The 17,367-nt window shown below is 42.0% G+C and overlaps 1 protein-coding gene across 1 annotated transcript in view; it reads right to left on the reverse strand.

Moving 5' to 3' along the window:
* Positions 1 to 13,306: 13,306 nt before the first annotated feature.
* The window catches only part of LOC138371043 (uncharacterized), a 14,414-nt gene continuing 10,353 nt past the window's right edge, over positions 13,307 to 17,367 (reverse strand). Inside the window, exon 2 of the mRNA XM_069335686.1 lies at positions 13,307 to 13,648. Within this exon, the coding sequence (XP_069191787.1) occupies positions 13,307 to 13,648 (342 nt within the window). The remainder of the gene's footprint in view (positions 13,649 to 17,367) is intronic.

Raw genomic sequence — 17,367 nt, forward strand, 5'->3', positions numbered from 1 at the left:
TCCCTTCCCATCAGTACCTTTGTCCACTCTTTCCCTTCCCATCAGTACCTTTGTCCACTCTTTCCCTTCCCATCAGTACCTTTGTCCACTCTTTCCCTTCCCATCAGTACCTTTGTCCACTCTTTCCCTTCCCATCAGTACCTTTGTCCACTCTTTCCCTTCCCATCAGTACCTTTGTCCACTCTTTCCCTTCCCATCAGTACCTTTGTCCACTCTTTCCCTTCCCATCAGTACCTTTGTCCACTCTTTCCCTTCCCATCAGTACCTTTGTCCACTCTTTCCCTTCCCATCAGTACCTTTGTCCACTCTTTCCCTTCCCATCAGTACCTTTGTCCACTCTTTCCCTTCCCATCAGTACCTTTGTCCACTCTTTCCCTTCCCATCAGTACCTTTGTCCACTCTTTCCCTTCCCATCAGTACCTTTGTCCACTCTTTCCCTTCCCATCAGTACCTTTGTCCACTCTTTCCCTTCCCATCAGTACCTTTGTCCACTCTTTCCCTTCCCATCAGTACCTTTGTCCACTCTTTCCCTTCCCATCAGTACCTTTGTCCACTCTTTCCCTTCCCATCAGTACCTTTGTCCACTCTTTCCCTTCCCATCAGTACCTTTGTCCACTCTTTCCCTTCCCATCAGTACCTTTGTCCACTCTTTCCCTTCCCATCAGTACCTTTGTCCACTCTTTCCCTTCCCATCAGTACCTTTGTCCACTCTTTCCCTTCCCATCAGTACCTTTGTCCACTCTTTCCCTTCCCATCAGTACCTTTGTCCACTCTTTCCCTTCCCATCAGTACCTTTGTCCACTCTTTCCCTTCCCATCAGTACCTTCGTCCACTCTTTCCCTTCCCATCAGTACCTTCGTCCACTCTTTCCCTTCCCATCAGTACCTTCGTCCACTCTTTCCCTTCCCATCAGTACCTTCGTCCACTCTTTCCCTTCCCATCAGTACCTTCGTCCACTCTTTCCCTTCCCATCAGTACCTTCGTCCACTCTTTCCCTTCCCATCAGTACCTTCGTCCACTCTTTCCCTTCCCATCAGTACCTTCGTCCACTCTTTCCCTTCCCATCAGTACCTTCGTCCACTCTTTCCCTTCCCATCAGTACCTTCGTCCACTCTTTCCCTTCCCATCAGTACCTTCGTCCACTCTTTCCCTTCCCATCAGTACCTTCGTCCACTCTTTCCCTTCCCATCAGTACCTTCGTCCACTCTTTCCCTTCCCATCAGTACCTTCGTCCACTCTTTCCCTTCCCATCAGTACCTTCGTCCACTCTTTCCCTTCCCATCAGTACCTTCGTCCACTCTTTCCCTTCCCATCAGTACCTTCGTCCACTCTTTCCCTTCCCATCAGTACCTTCGTCCACTCTTTCCCTTCCCATCAGTACCTTCGTCCACTCTTTCCCTTCCCATCAGTACCTTCGTCCACTCTTTCCCTTCCCATCAGTACCTTCGTCCACTCTTTCCCTTCCCATCAGTACCTTCGTCCACTCTTTCCCTTCCCATCAGTACCTTCGTCCACTCTTTCCCTTCCCATCAGTACCTTCGTCCACTCTTTCCCTTCCCATCAGTACCTTCGTCCACTCTTTCCCTTCCCATCAGTACCTTCGTCCACTCTTCCTCCATCAGTACCTTCGTCCACTCTTTCCCTTCCCATCAGTACCTTCGTCCACTCTTTCCCTTCCCATCAGTACCTTCGTCCACTCTTTCCCTTCTCATCAGTACGTGACGTAGTGTTATCGTATCTCTTGTTTCTTATTTCCTCCGGCTTTGCGAGGTTGAGTTCTCGCAGAATTCTGGGAACTGTCTTATCTCATTCTTCAAAACTTTCTCTGGCTTTACTCTCTTCGTGTGAGGAGTCCGGTTGGGGGGCTGGATAATCAAGCACTCGTCTTACTTACGTGGTATATCATTTCCTGAAGGCAGGCGATGAGTCACAATAACGTGGCTGAAGTATGTTGACCAGACCACACACTAGAAATTGAAGGGACGACGACGTTTCGGTCCGTCCTGGACCATTCTCAAGTCGATTGTGATGAGGACAGGTAGGGACAGGCATTAAATAGGCAAGAGAGAGCTGAGGAGGAAAGTCAGGTGTAGGGGATAGTAGTAATGAGAACTGCAGCAGGCCTATTGGCCCATACGAGGCAGCTCCTATTATAACCACCGAAGGAGATAGTAATAGGAATAAGAAGAGGATAGCAAGGGAGCTATCCTGAAGGCCTCTTTATCTAGTTACCTGAAAGGTATTCGGGCGTTAGTTAATTTCGTTAACGCTACAGGCGTTATCTCGCTGAAGTGGTGGTCGGAGGCAATGTTTGCTGTTATATAAATTCCAAGATCATACTTCTTTTTCCTGTTTTAGGGAGTTTAGTCTGTTTTGCTCCTGTCTGTGCGTGTTTGTGTGTGTGTGTGTACTCACCTAGTTGTACTCACCTAGCTTTTTGAGTGTGTGTGTATACTCACCTATTTGTACTCACCTATTTGTGCTTGCGGGGGTTGAGCTTTGGCTCTTTGGTCCCGCCTCTCAACTGTCAATCAACTGGTGTACAAATTCCTGAGCCTACTGGGCTCTATCATATCTATCATATCTACTACTGTGTGTGTGTGTGTGTGTGTGTGTGTGTGGGTGTGTATTTTTCTAGCTAATCATTTGCTCATTTCTGAAGCAGTGTGTATTCACCTAGTTGTATTCACCACGTTGTGCTTGCGGGGGTTGAGCTCGGCTCTTACGGCCCGCCTCTCAACTGTCAATCAGTCAACTGTTACTAACTACTAACTAATTTTTTTTCTTAACGCACAGACACACACACCCAGGAAGCAGCCCATAACAACTGTCTAACTTCCGGGTACCTATTAACTGCTAGATAACAGGGGCCATCAGGGTGAAAGAAACTCTGCCCATCTGTTTCCGGCTAGTCCGGGAATCGAACCCGGGCCACAGGATTACGAGCCCCGCACGCTGTTCCCTCAGCTACCAGACCCCCAAAGTAGGGTTTGTGTGTGTGTTGGTGTTTGTGTACGAATGATTATTTAGGCAAGATTTTGGGTATGAAATATACATGAAATTTATGTATACGGTTTAAGTATTTAAGGATTTATATTTATGTAATTTTATGGATTTATGGATTTATTCATGAAATATGCTCATGTATAAATAAGCATTTTCATGAAGCCTGCATGCCTCATGTTTGCCACATGTATAATCAAACGAATACCGTAAACCACTATTTTCCAACGCTTGCTTCCGGTATGAATAAGTATACACGATAAAGAAAATAGAATCAGCCGTACCCCAGAAACAGGTCGTACCCCAGAAACAGCCGTACCCAAGAAACAGCCGTACCCAAGAAACAGCCGTACCCCAGAAACAGCCGTACCCAAGAATCAGCCGTACCCAAGAAACAGCCGTACCCAAGAAACAGCCGTACCCAAGAAACAGCCGTACCCCAGAAACAGCCGTACCCCAGAATCAACCGTACCCAAGAAACAGCCGTACCCATGCCCGGCACAAGATAATCATGCTATATCGGTCCTCAAAGTTCCGTAAAAGCCCCAATGGTAAGGTTAGTTGACTTCCATCAGTATATTTTCGTGTATAAAATGTCCTGAGAGAATACTGATGTCACCCTCGTAAACATTTGCCTGCTAGCTTGCAGGAGACTGCACCAGCCACCCCCTTAAATGGTTGCAACATTCACCCCCCCTTAACTGGTTGCAGAATGTACCCCCCCCCCTTTCCCTAGTTGCAATATGCAACCCCCTATACTGGTTGAAACATGGAACCAAATAAGACCATTACAATATATATGTGAACATAAGAATAGAGGCAATTGCAGGTCTTCATATATATATATATATATATATATATATATATATATATATATATATATATATATATATATATATATATATATATATATATATATATATATATATATATATATATATATATATGTCGTACCTAGTAGCCAGAACGCACTTCTCAGCCTACTATGCAAGGCCCGATTTGCCTAATAAGCCAAGTTTTCCTGAATTAATATATTTTCTCTAATTTTTTTCTCATGAGATGATAAAGCTACCCATTTCATTATGTATGAGGTCAATTTTTTTTATTGGAGTTAAAATTAACGTAGATATATGACCGAACCTAACCAACCCTACCTAACCTAACCTAACCTATCTTTATAGGTTAGGTTAGGTTAGGTAGCCGAAAAAGTTATGTTAGGTTTGGTTAGGTAGGTTAGGTAGTCGAAAAACAATTATTTCATGAAAACTTGGCTTATTAGGCAAATCGGGCCTTGCATAGTAGGCTGAAAAGTGCGTTCTGGCTACTAGGTACGACATATATATATATATATATATATATATATATATATATATATATATATATATATATATATATATATATGCATATATATATATATATATATATATATATATATATATATATATATATATATATATATATATATATATATATATATATATGCATATATATATATATATATATATATATATATATATATATATATATATATTTTATTAAATATGACCGAAAAAGTAAGATTAATAATTCTAACACGAATTTTCTCAATCTTTCGTACATTATGCTTCACTGTTGGAGGTAAATCAAAAATCACTTCTCCAAAATTCATTTTTATTTCTAGTCTGACGCGACACGGGCGCGTTTCGTAAAACTTATTACATTTTCAAAGACTTCACAAATACACAACTGATTAGAACTTGCATTTCCCTGATTTTATATCTACTTTTGAGTGAGGTGGGAAGGGTGATGTGGCATTACATTTGAGTGAGGTGGGAAGGATGATGTGGCATTAGAGGATATTAATAGGGTATTAAAAGTATCAACACAAGACAGAACACGAAACAATGGATATTGAATAGAAGTGTTTGTAGAAAGCCTATTGGTCCATATTTCTTGATGCTTCTATATTGGAGCGGAGTCTTGAGGTGGGTAGAATATAGTTGTGCAATAATTGGCTGTTGATTGCTGGTGTTGACTTCTTGATGTGTAGTGCCTCGCAAACGTCAAGCCGCCTGCTATCGCTGTATCTATCGATGATTTCTGTGTTGTTTACTAGGATTTCTCTGGCGATGGTTTGGTTATGGGAAGAGATTATATGTTCCTTAATGGAGCCCTGTTGTTTATGCATCGTTAAACGCCTAGAAAGAGATGTTGTTGTCTTGCCTATATACTGGGTTTTTTGGAGCTTACAGTCCCCAAGTGGGCATTTGAAGGCATAGACGACGTTAGTCTCTTTTAAAGCGTTCTGTTTCATGTCTGGAGAGTTTCTCATGAGTAGGCTGGCCGTTTTTCTGGTTTTATAGTAAATCGTCAGTTGTATCTTCTGATTTTTGTCTGTAGGGATAACGTTTCTATTAACAATATCTTTCAGGACCCTTTCCTCTGTTTTATGAGCTGTGGAAAAGAAGTTCCTGTAAAATAGTCTAATAGGGGGTATAGGTGTTGTGTTAGTTGTCTCTTCAGAGGTTGCATGGCTTTTCAGAGCCGACAGAGTGTATCGTGATCCAGCCTGTACTCCTCTTGACATGCCAGAAAGTATTCTGAGGAAACTACTCCAAGCTTGTACTAAAGAGGCACCCTTCTTGAGCCCGGATGGGCATATGTATAAGCAAGTAGATGGGGTCGCTATGGGTTCTCCCCTAGGTGTCCTGTTTGCAAACTTCTACATGGGTACCATCGAGCAAAAAGTCTTAGTCGACATGAACTTGAAACCGGCCATATACTGCAGGTATGTTGACGACATTTTTACACAGGTACCTGATGTCAGACATCTGCAGGAGCTGAAGGAGGCATTTGAGCAGAGTTCCGTGCTGCGTTTCACTTACGAGACGGAAAAGGATGGGAAGCTGCCTTTTCTAGATGTAACAGTCATGGAAAAGGGCGGAGGTTTCCACACTGCAGTCTACACAAAGGAAACAAACATAGGAATGTGCCTAAATGCCAACAGCGACTGCCCTGACAGGTACAAGAGGAGTGTTGTTAACGCATACGTCGACCGTGCTCTCAGCCACAGCTCAGAATGGAAGCAAGTCGACGAAGAACTCTGTAGGGTAAGGCAGGTTCTAGTCAATAACGGCTTCTCCAATGGTTTCATCGAAGACATCATAAGAAGGAAAGTGAAAAGCCATGCAACCTCTGAAGAGACAACTAACACAACACCTATACCCCCTATTAGACTATTTTACAGGAACTTCTTTTCCACAGCTCATAAAACAGAGGAAAGGGTCCTGAAAGATATTGTTAATAGAAACGTTATCCCTACAGACAAAAATCAGAAGATACAACTGACGATTTACTATAAAACCAGAAAAACGGCCAGCCTACTCATGAGAAACTCTCCAGACACGAAACAGAACGCTTTAAAAGAGACTAACGTCGTCTATGCCTTCAAATGCCCACTTGGGGACTGTAAGCTCCAAAAAACCCAGTATATAGGCAAGACAACAACATCTCTTTCTAGGCGTTTAACGATGCATAAACAACAGGGCTCCATTAAGGAACATATAATCTCTTCCCATAACCAAACCATCGCCAGAGAAATCCTAGTAAACAACACAGAAATCATCGATAGATACAGCGATAGCAGGCGGCTTGACGTTTGCGAGGCACTACACATCAAGAAGTCAACACCAGCAATCAACAGCCAATTATTGCACAACTATATTCTACCCACCTCAAGACTCCGCTCCAATATAGAAGCATCAAGAAATATGGACCAATAGGCTTTCTACAAACACTTCTATTCAATATCCATTGTTTCGTGTTCTGTCTTGTGTTGATACTTTTAATACCCTATTAATATCCTCTAATGCCACATCATCCTTCCCACCTCACTCAAATGTAATGCCACATCACCCTTCCCACCTCACTCAAAAGTAGATATAAAATCAGGGAAATGCAAGTTCTAATCAGTTGTGTATTTGTGAAGTCTTTGAAAATGTAATAAGTTTTACGAAACGCGCCCGTGTCGCGTCAGACTAGAAATAAAAATGAATTTTGGAGAAGTGATTTTTGATTTACCTCCAACAGTGAAGCATAATGTACGAAAGATTGAGAAAATTCGTGTTAGAATTATTAATCTTACTTTTTCGGTCATATTTAATAAAATATGTCTACAGGAAAGACTGCTACCAAAATATACTAATATATATATATATATATATATGTATATATATATATATATATATATATATATATATATATATATATATATATATATATATATATATAATGTCTAGCCTACGGTTTAAACAATTCATCGAAACCCAAACTCGGTGCCTTCTGTGTCTCGTCTAAACATGATACACCCTCGGAAGAAAATTGAGTGGGACCTTCTTCTTGGGGTTATCTTGAGGTGATTCCGGGGCTTAGCGTCCCCGCGGCCCGGTCCTCGAGTAGGCCTCCTTTTTTGTTACACATCCCGCAGGAAGCAGCCCAGCCCGTAGCAGCTGTCTAACTCCCAGGTACCGATTTACTGCTAGGTAACAGGAGCATCAGGGTGAAAGAGACTTTTCGCCCATTTGTCTCCGCCTCCACCGGGGATCGAACCTGGAACCTCAGGACTATGAATCCGAAGCACATCACCTCCACATCCTCCAATTTTCATTTAATAACTTTTCTTCCGCCTTTCTCTCTCTTCTACTTCGTTTTCTTCTATTTACTTCCTCTTACTTCCTCTCTTTCCCACTATTTCATTAATTGTGCCATTCCCAATTTTTCCTTAATCTCCCCTTTTTTTCTTGCGTCTTTAAATATATGTTTTGCTCCCCGTTTTCTTTTCTCTTTCTGCCTATTTTCCATCCACGTACTTCATGTTGTCTCTCTCCCTGTCCCTCTCTCTCTCTCTCTCTCTCTCTCTCTCTCTCTCTCTCTCTCTCTCTCTCTCTCTCTCTCTCTCTCTCTCTCTCTCTCTCTCTCTCTCTCTCTCTCTCTCTCTCTCTCTCTATCTCTCGCTCTCTCTGTCTCTCTCTCTGTCTCTCTCATATTGTCTCTCTCTCCTTCATATTGTCTCTCTCTCTCTCTCCTTCACGTAGTTTCTCTGTCTCTCTCTCTCTCTGTCTCTGTCTCTCTCTCTGTCTCTCTCTCTCTCTCTCTCTCTCTCTCTCTCTCTCTCTCTCTCTCTCTCTCTCTCTCTCTCTCTCTCTGTCTCTCTCTCTGTCTCTCTCTCTGTCTCTCTCATATTGTCTCTCTCTCTCTCTCTCCTTCACGTAGTTTCTCTCCCTCCCTCCCTCCCTCTCTCTCTGCACCAGATTCGCGCAGCTCCAATAAAACCTCTAACACTGACGTTGGCAGCGCCGAGGACAGAAGATTAATTTAAAGATTCGTGTTCTTTGTTTTACAGAAACGGAGGCGTCATGAATCATATTTGTCGCTGCTGACAGCCCTCTTAACCTAGAGAGAGAGAGAGAGAGAGAGAGAGAGAGAGAGAGAGAGAGAGAGAGAGAGAGAGAGAGAGAGAGAGAGAGAGAGAGAGAGAGAGAGAGACAGAGAGAGAGACAGAGACAGAGAGAGAGAGAGACAGAGAGAGAGACAGAGACAGAGAGAGAGACAGAGACAGAGAGAGAGAGAGGGAGAGAGAGTAAGAGACAGGAGAAGGGTATAAAAAGTAAATTCTCTCAGTCTGTTAACAGGAGTGTGAGAAGGAATGGGAAGGGAACTATCAGGGGGGAAAGCACCAAGCCATTACGACTATATAGCACTTGGAAGGGATTAGGATAAGGATTTGGGATGGGGACGAGAAGGGATGGTGCCCAACCACTTGTGGACAGTCGGGGATTGAACGTTGACTTGCATGAAGTGAGACCGTCACTCTACCGCCCAGCAAATCTACTCTTACTCTACTTTTTACACGTGTAAAAAAAATAAAAAAATAAAATCTAGAATGAGAAAGAGATAATGAGAGACAAAAAGAAATACGATAACAAAATGGGAGATAAAGAGAAGTGAAACCAGTCGACGTTTAAACATTTCAATATAACTTTTATCGAGAAGGCATGAACAAAAGTTCACATTGTTAGCAAGACGGGGGGGGGGGGGAGTTGTTAGTGGGGGAGGGGGGAAGCAATGTCGTTCACACAAACTGGTGCGTTTTTTACCCGGCGTTCACAGGCACAGTGCCAGCGTTCTGTTATCGCGATAGTTATGCTACGTTCTCAGACGCATTAACAGAGATAACGGCTTGAGCTCGCAACGGCGGTAACAATTAACGAGTTCGTTACCTAGAACTTGGTTGATTGATTAATTACCTCGTTACTTGCTTTGTTTATAATATATAATAATTTAAATAATTGTGTTGTGAGGGGGGAGACAGGTAGCCAGTGCATATATATAAATATGGGTGCCTGTTTGCTGCTAGGTGAACAGGAGGCATTAGGTGATTGGAAACGCGCTTAATCATTTCTGTCCCACCCGGGATTCGAACCCAGATTTCCCGAGTGTGAGTCGAGAACGAACCCCGAGAGTAAAAATCCAGGGATTTCGCAAAGTAGCCTGGATTTTGGATTGTCCTCCAAACAAAGAACCAAAGTCCATTCCATGCACCCGCTAAACCCTCCCATGTTTATGAATGAAAAACGGTTTACACACGACACACAACTGCTGACATCCGAACACTTCAGGAAGAAGTGTTTCACTGACGACTTTTGTTGGAACCCCAACGCTGTAAATACTTCACCCACGTAATACAAATACAAATAATCGCCTTCGGAACCTAAACACCTAACCTAACCTAACCTAACCTAACCTAACCCAACCTAACCTAACCTAACCTAACCTAACCTAACCTAACCTAACCTAACCTAACCTAACCTATGCCTAACCTAACCTAACCTAACCTAACCTAACCTATGCCTAACCTAACCTAACCTAACCTATGCCTAACCTAACCTAACCTAACCTATGCCTAACCTTACCTAACCTAACCTAACCTAACCTAACCTAACCTAACCTAACCTAACCTATGCCTAACCTAACCTAACCTATGCCTAACCTAACCTAACCTAACCTAACCTAACCTAACCTAACCTAACCTATGCCTAACCTAACCTAACCTAACCTAACCTAACCTAACCTAACCTAACCTATGCCTAAACTAACCTAACCTAACCTAACCTAACCTAACCTAACCTATGCCTAACCTAACCTAACCTAACCTATGCCTAACCTAACCTAACCTAACCTAACCTAACCTAACCTATGCCTAACCTAACCTAACCTAACCTAACCTAACCTATGCCTAACCTAACCTAACCTAACCTAACCTAACCTAACCTATGCCTAACCTAACCTAACCTAACCTATGCCTAACCTAACCTAACCTAACCTAACCTAACCTAACCTAACCTATGCCTAACCTAACCTAACCTAACCTAACCTATGCCTAACCTAACCTAACCTAACCTAACCTAACCTATGCCTAACCTAACCTAACCTAACCTAACCTAATCTAACCTAACCTATGCCTAACCTAACCTAACCTAACCTATGCCTAACCTAACCTAACCTATGCCTAACCTAACCTAACCTAACCTAACCTAACCTAACCTATGCCTAAATATGTACAATATGCTAATATATTATAACATTAATTTATATTTGAGAAAAGTTCTCTTTTGAATGAACAGAATGTCAGAATTTATGAAAGCTTCTTTGGGGTCGACCGCTGGATGGAATGGACTTGATTTGAGGCCGGGTTGTGCAAAGTTGTAAAATTGTGTACTCCTGGGTGCTGGGATGTGCTTCTGGGGGCTGGGATATGCTCCTGGGTGCTGGGATGTTCTCCTGGGTGCTGGGATGTTCTCCTGGCTGCTGGGATGTTCTCCTGAGTGCTGGGATGTTCTCCTGGGTGCTGGGATGTTCTCCTGGGTGCTGGGATGTTCTCCTGGATGCTGGGATGTTCTCCTGAGTGCTGGGATGTTTTCCTAGGTGCTGGGATGTTCTCCTGGGTGCTGGGATGTTCTCCTGGGTGCTGGGATGTTCTCCTGAGTGCTGGGATGTTCTCCTAGGTGCTGGGATGTTCTCCTGGGTGCTGGGATGTTCTCCTGAGTGCTGGGATGTTCTCCTAGGTGCTGAGATGTTCTCCTAGGTCCTGGTATGTTCTCCTAGGTGCTGGGATGTTCTCCTGGGTGCTGGGGTGTGCTCCTGGGTGCTGGGATGTTCTCCTGGGTGCTGGGATGTTCTCCTGGGTGCTGGGATGTTCCCCTGGGTGCTGGGATGTTCCCCTGGGTGCTGGGATTTATTCACACTCGACAGATGATACGCAAACGCTTAAAACTCATTAAGAGAATTCGATATTTTTTGCTTTTCAAAAGCTGTCTTTTTCTAGGAAGAGAGAGAGAGAGAGAGAGAGAGAGAGAGAGAGAGAGAGAGAGAGAGAGAGAGGTAGAGAGTGATGGGGGGGTGAGGGGGTGGAAAGATATGAACAAACGATGCATCTGGCACTTGAAGTTCATTTTATAAAGCTGTTTTTAAATGCAGAATATATGGCAATCAGTTTTAACGAGTGAATTACCTATTCAGTCATTCACTACCTCTCAGACAGTCGGATGTGGGACAGGGGCAAGTTAAAGGACAGGAAAAACAGGAAAAGAGAGAGCGAATTGTGTGTTTTTTTTTTTTATTTACTGAATCGTATCCCTTATGCTTGTTTCAGCTATCATTTATACACCTTTATACGTGCCCAATCACCATACACCAGATAACAGACACCCTACACAAGATAACACACAGTCTACACAAGATAACACCCATCCTACACACGATAACACACACCCTATACAAGATAACTTACATCCTACATAAGCACTGTACACCAAATAACACACACCCTACATAAGATAACACATACACCCTGCACAAGATAACACACATCCTACACAAGATAACTCACACCCCACACAAGATAACACACACCCCACACAAGATAACACACATCCTACACACAGGAAAACACCACAACTCTCTCCCCCACCCCACCCCTCCCCCACCCTCTCATCTACAACCCCCCCCCCCACCCTCTCACCTACCCCCCCCCCCTCACCTCTCCAACTCTATCAGAAGATTACCTAAGAACATCGTAGCCTCAGCGAAGCGTAAACATCAGGGAGAAAGATTTTTGGTCGCTGTTTTCCAGCAGAAACGGTGAAAAATTGCGTGCTGAATAGATGGACTAGGATTTCTGGCCCTCTGGAAATGGACTGAAAAATATATTTGCATGGAAGATTGTGTTCCTTTTATACGTATTTAAGGTGATTATTAGTGGTTGTGATTGTAGAGTTAAGGATGGTTATTGATACAAATTTTTAGCAAAATTTTATATCATAAACTGAACAGAGACTATAAGTTTAAATATAAACTTATATATATAAAGTAAATGTAAATATATGCGGTGTGTTAATGTTTGTTAAATAATTATTTTTTTACCGCGAATCATTATATTTCTGTTACGTGTAGATTTATTCTGAATATTTAAGATTTATTCTGAATATATTCTCACGACTTGGTAAAAAAAAGAGTCAAATTTTGAGTTTTACCTTACCGCTGGGGTTCGAACCCAGGACACTAGCCTAACCTGGTCAATCTTAAATAGGTAAGCGTTGATATGAAAGTCCTCTAAATTTTCCACAAAAAAATGTCATAATTTATGTATATTAGAATAGAGAACGAGGTGACATTACAATTTATAAATTGTATTGCTGATGAAATATTCCAAGTGCAACGCGTCTGACAGATATTAAGTACAGAATAAATTTATTAAACATTTTTAATTAATATTCATTTAATACATTTCCATCACTAAATGAGCACATCGTTAAGTAAATGTCGCATAACTATTAGTAGTATGGCATTACTTATACGTAAGCAAAGTGCCACACACTTACACGCACGTACACGAGACTACGATACAATGAGTTATCATGATATCATGCAACAGTGCAATAGAGAGACGAGCGTGCAATGCAGCGGAGCATCACACGTCTGGCAACAATGCAACAGCCTCCAATAATCGGCGTCAGAGCAATAAAGTGTTGCATTTCACGCAGCAATAAAACAGAATATTGTCCGGTGGTCTACAACAGCAGCAAACTGCTACAAGTGTTGTAGAAATACACAAGGGAGTCCATGTCCGGCAGCGGTAAATTATCAAGAGACAGACGGTGGTGGCAGACGGGCTGACGATCCTGGCACACTTCGTTCACCTGCTGTTTCTTCGGCTTTCCGAAGTCCGCTTCCACATGAAGCCCTTCGCTAACCCGAAGACTTGAGCTTACCCAAAGCCCTTCGTCCACCTGGAGCCCTCAACCCAATCGAAGTCCTCAATCCACTCGAAGTCCTCAACCCACTTGAAGTCCTCAACCCACCGGATGCCCTCAACCCACCCAAAGCCCTTCGTCCACCAGGAAAACTCAACCCACTCGAAATCCTCAACCCACTCGAAGTCCTCAACCCACTCGAAGTCCTCAACCCACCGGATGCCCTCAACCCACCCAAAGCCTTTCGTCCAACAGGAGCCCTCAACCCACTTGAAGTCCTCAATCCACTCGAAGTCCTCAACCCACCCGAAGCCCTCAATCCACCTAAAGCCCTCAACACACCCGAAATCCTTCACCTACCGAAAATCTTTTGCCCCAACCAAACCTTCGCATTACCACAAGCCCTTCTCCCACCAGCTGAAGCCCTCCTACGTCCACCCGAAGTGAAATATACGAGCGTGGTGTGTCAGCGATCCGTGTCGTCAGGGGAGGGTAGGAACCAGAGACAGTATACTGTCTCTACGTGAGGACGCTGTAGAAAGGTGCTCACAATAGAGAGGCTCGCCGGGAGAGTATAACGGTGGTTTGTTGATGGAGGCTGGTGAACGTGAGTGCTTTTAAAGGTCTCGCTTGTGCACTCTGATGTGGCAGTTTTCCCGTGGGCGAGTGCAAGAGTGGTGTTTTTTCTGTTTTTTAGTGAAAATGTTGGTGTATGGTTTCGTGCGCGTGTTGAACTATTGGTGTTTGTTGGGTCGAGAGCTAGCTCCAAAGCCCCGTGTTTCGAGCAATGAGATGTTTAATATAATGCATTTATGACAACTAAATTTTTTACCGAAAAGAATAGGTTCAGCAGGAAAATGGATAGAGGATTTTCATCATTAGTGAAGTGATAAGTACTCTTCGTAAGGAATATTATACATAGAAATAATATTGTTATAGCGAAAATATAGATAAAACAAAAAATATAGCTATAACGAAAATATAGCTATATCGAAAATATAGCTATAACGAAAATAGCGCACATAATCTTGACGTTAGTGGGAGTTTTATAGACAATAACTTAGTGGCTATATAAGCAATTATTCTATAGCTAGAAATATAGAAGAAAAAAGTGAATTTATCTGTGTGTGCACGCAAACACAATGACACACACACACACACACACACATACACACTGAGGAAGCTGAGTACCCAAATGAGCCACAGAGACAATAGAAAGAACTTTTTCAATGTCAGGGTAGTTAGTAAATGGAATGCACTAGGAAGTGATGTGGTGGAGGCTGACTCCATACACAGTTTCAAATGTAGATATGATAGAGCCCAGTAGGCTCAGGAATCTGTACACCTGTTGATTGACAGTTGAGAGGCGGGACCAAAGAGCCAGAGCTCAACCCCCGCAAACACAATTAGGTGAGTACAGACACACACACAATAGGAGATCAAGAGACAAACGGCATGAGAACGACATAACATCTAAATCTTCACAATAAGCGAAGGCTCATCACCCCAGTATCAGCACAAAATCAGCTCGCTAACACACTACTAGCGAGCGAAGACTGGGACTAGGTGAGAGACTGGGATGGGTGGATGTTCTCCAATACCCTTCAATTAGAGATCCAACCACATGGGAGGTACCACAAAGGTGGTATCGAGGATCTAGATCTATTAAATGCTGCGGAATTATAACAGCTCTCCACGTGGATTCCGAAGACGCTCTACCTCCTGTGAGACTTAGGATAATCCATATTAATCTTCGGATTATATATGATATCCATATTGGACAAAACAGTGGGGAACTGCCAGAGAGTAAGAGAAGAGCTACGATTGACAGAGGGATTGACAAGAGGCATTCAACAACTGACATGTTTAATTGACCTCTGCAGTATATATAGTATATAAATATACTATATATGGGTATATATAGTATATATATATACTATATATACCAAGTATATATAGTATATATACCTGGATATTAGGACAGGATAAGGGTAGAGACAGGCAGACAGAGGGAAGGAACACAACCCAGCCACCTGGGGCCAGATTCACGAAGCAGTTACGCAAGCACTTACGAACATGTACATCTTTTCTCAATGTTTGGCGGCTTTGTTTACAATTATTAAACGGTTAATGAGCTCGGAAGCACCAGGAGGCTGTTTATAACAATAACAACAGTTGATTGGCAAGTTTTCATGCTTGTGAAACTGTTTAATAAATGTAACCAAAGCCGTCAAAGATTGAGGAAAGATGTACACGTTCGTAAGTACTTGCGTAACTGCTTCGTGAATCTGGCCAATGGACCGTCGGGTATCGAACACCAATTCTGTAAGAAGCGAAGCCATCGATGCACCGACAAGTCTTAATGAACCTCGCATGAAAGTTCTTAGACGAACTTGAGTAAGAAATTGGTGTAATTGGAAGCATCTAACAGGAACACAAGAATCAGTTGTGAGAAGAGAGAGACGGGATTAAAAGTGCTTAAAAAATGGATCAATATTAGTCCCAATAACACAGGACAGGCTGGAGACAACTAATTGATCCCCCCTCAAAAAAAAATATGTAAGGGGGTCTGAGAATAGATAGATCAGCGAGTTTGTCATTGGATGAACATGTAAACTGGATGAACATGCAGTAAACTGGATGAGCATACAGTAAACTGGATGAACATGAAGTAAACTGAATGAACATGTAAACTGGATGATATTGGTTTTCACACTCGTGAAAACCAACAACCTGGAAAACATTGTTTACGGTGTTATACCAGTACTAGAATATATATATATATATATATATATATATATATATATATATATATATATATATATATATATATATATATATATATATATGTCGTACCTAGTAGCCAGAACGCACTTCTCAGCCTACTATGCAAGGCCCGATTTGCCTAATAAGCCAAGTTTTCATGAATTAATTGTTTCTCATCTACCTAACCTACCTAACCTAACCTAACCTAACTTTTTCGGCTACCTAACCTAACCTAACCTATAAAGATAGGTTAGGTTAGGTTAGGTTGGGTTGGTTAGGTTCGGTCATATATCTACATTAATTTTAACTCCAATAAAAAAAAATTGACCTCATACATAATGAAATGGGTAGCTTTATCATTTCATAATAAAAAAATTTGAGAAAATATATTAATTCAGGAAAACTTGGCTTATTAGGCAAATTGGGCCTTGCATAGCAGGCCGAGTACGACGTTCTGGCTACTAGGTACAACATATATATATATATATATATATATATATATATATATATATATATATATATATATATATATATATATATATATATATATTATCACGGTCTTAAAGACCGTGATAGTAAAGACCTTATTGACTACTTACTGACCAGCCAATAAGTACACTTTAGTCTTGAATAAGTTTCATGACTGAAGTAAACTTCAACTATACTTACAACGAGAAGCAGTTTACACACGTCTCAGAGTATATATACAGCCCTAGAACAGTAATATAGCGCCAATTTCCAATCCTCCACACAGTCGTGACCAGTAATTGCCTGTTTCCACCTAATGGCCAGAAATTTTAGGATCCTGAAACTGACGGAGTTAAAACAAGGTTAATTTAGAAGCAGTAGAGCAAAGTTTCTTGCGTTTGTTTGCGGTAAAATATTGTTGCGTGTATTTGATAGTGGTGCTCAGCCACCTATAGTGGTCCCAGATAATGCGTCGCTGTTTATACGGACTCGCCCAGTACGTTTAAAAAGAGACGTATTAGTAATAATTAGAGCACCGTAATTATGACGTTGTCTGTACATGGGTTAGATGGGTTGCTTAGGTTCGTACGTTTCGGGGAAGGCAAAACACACGCACGAAACACTCGCGAAACACGCAAAACACACGCAAAACTATGACGTTGCTATACCTTAAGAAACTACGACTATACTATAACTTTCGAACAACTTTTAACAACTTTCTAACCCATCATAAAAAAAAAACTTTATAACAAGTTGTAACAATAGGAACCGTTACGCTGTGTGTGTTTGCAGCGAATTAACAGTTGACTTTTTAACGGAGTGGTAAAGCACTACAACGGTT

Source organism: Procambarus clarkii, chromosome 34 (genome assembly GCF_040958095.1).
Source record: "Procambarus clarkii isolate CNS0578487 chromosome 34, FALCON_Pclarkii_2.0, whole genome shotgun sequence".
Taxonomy (NCBI): Eukaryota; Metazoa; Arthropoda; class Malacostraca; order Decapoda; family Cambaridae; genus Procambarus; species Procambarus clarkii.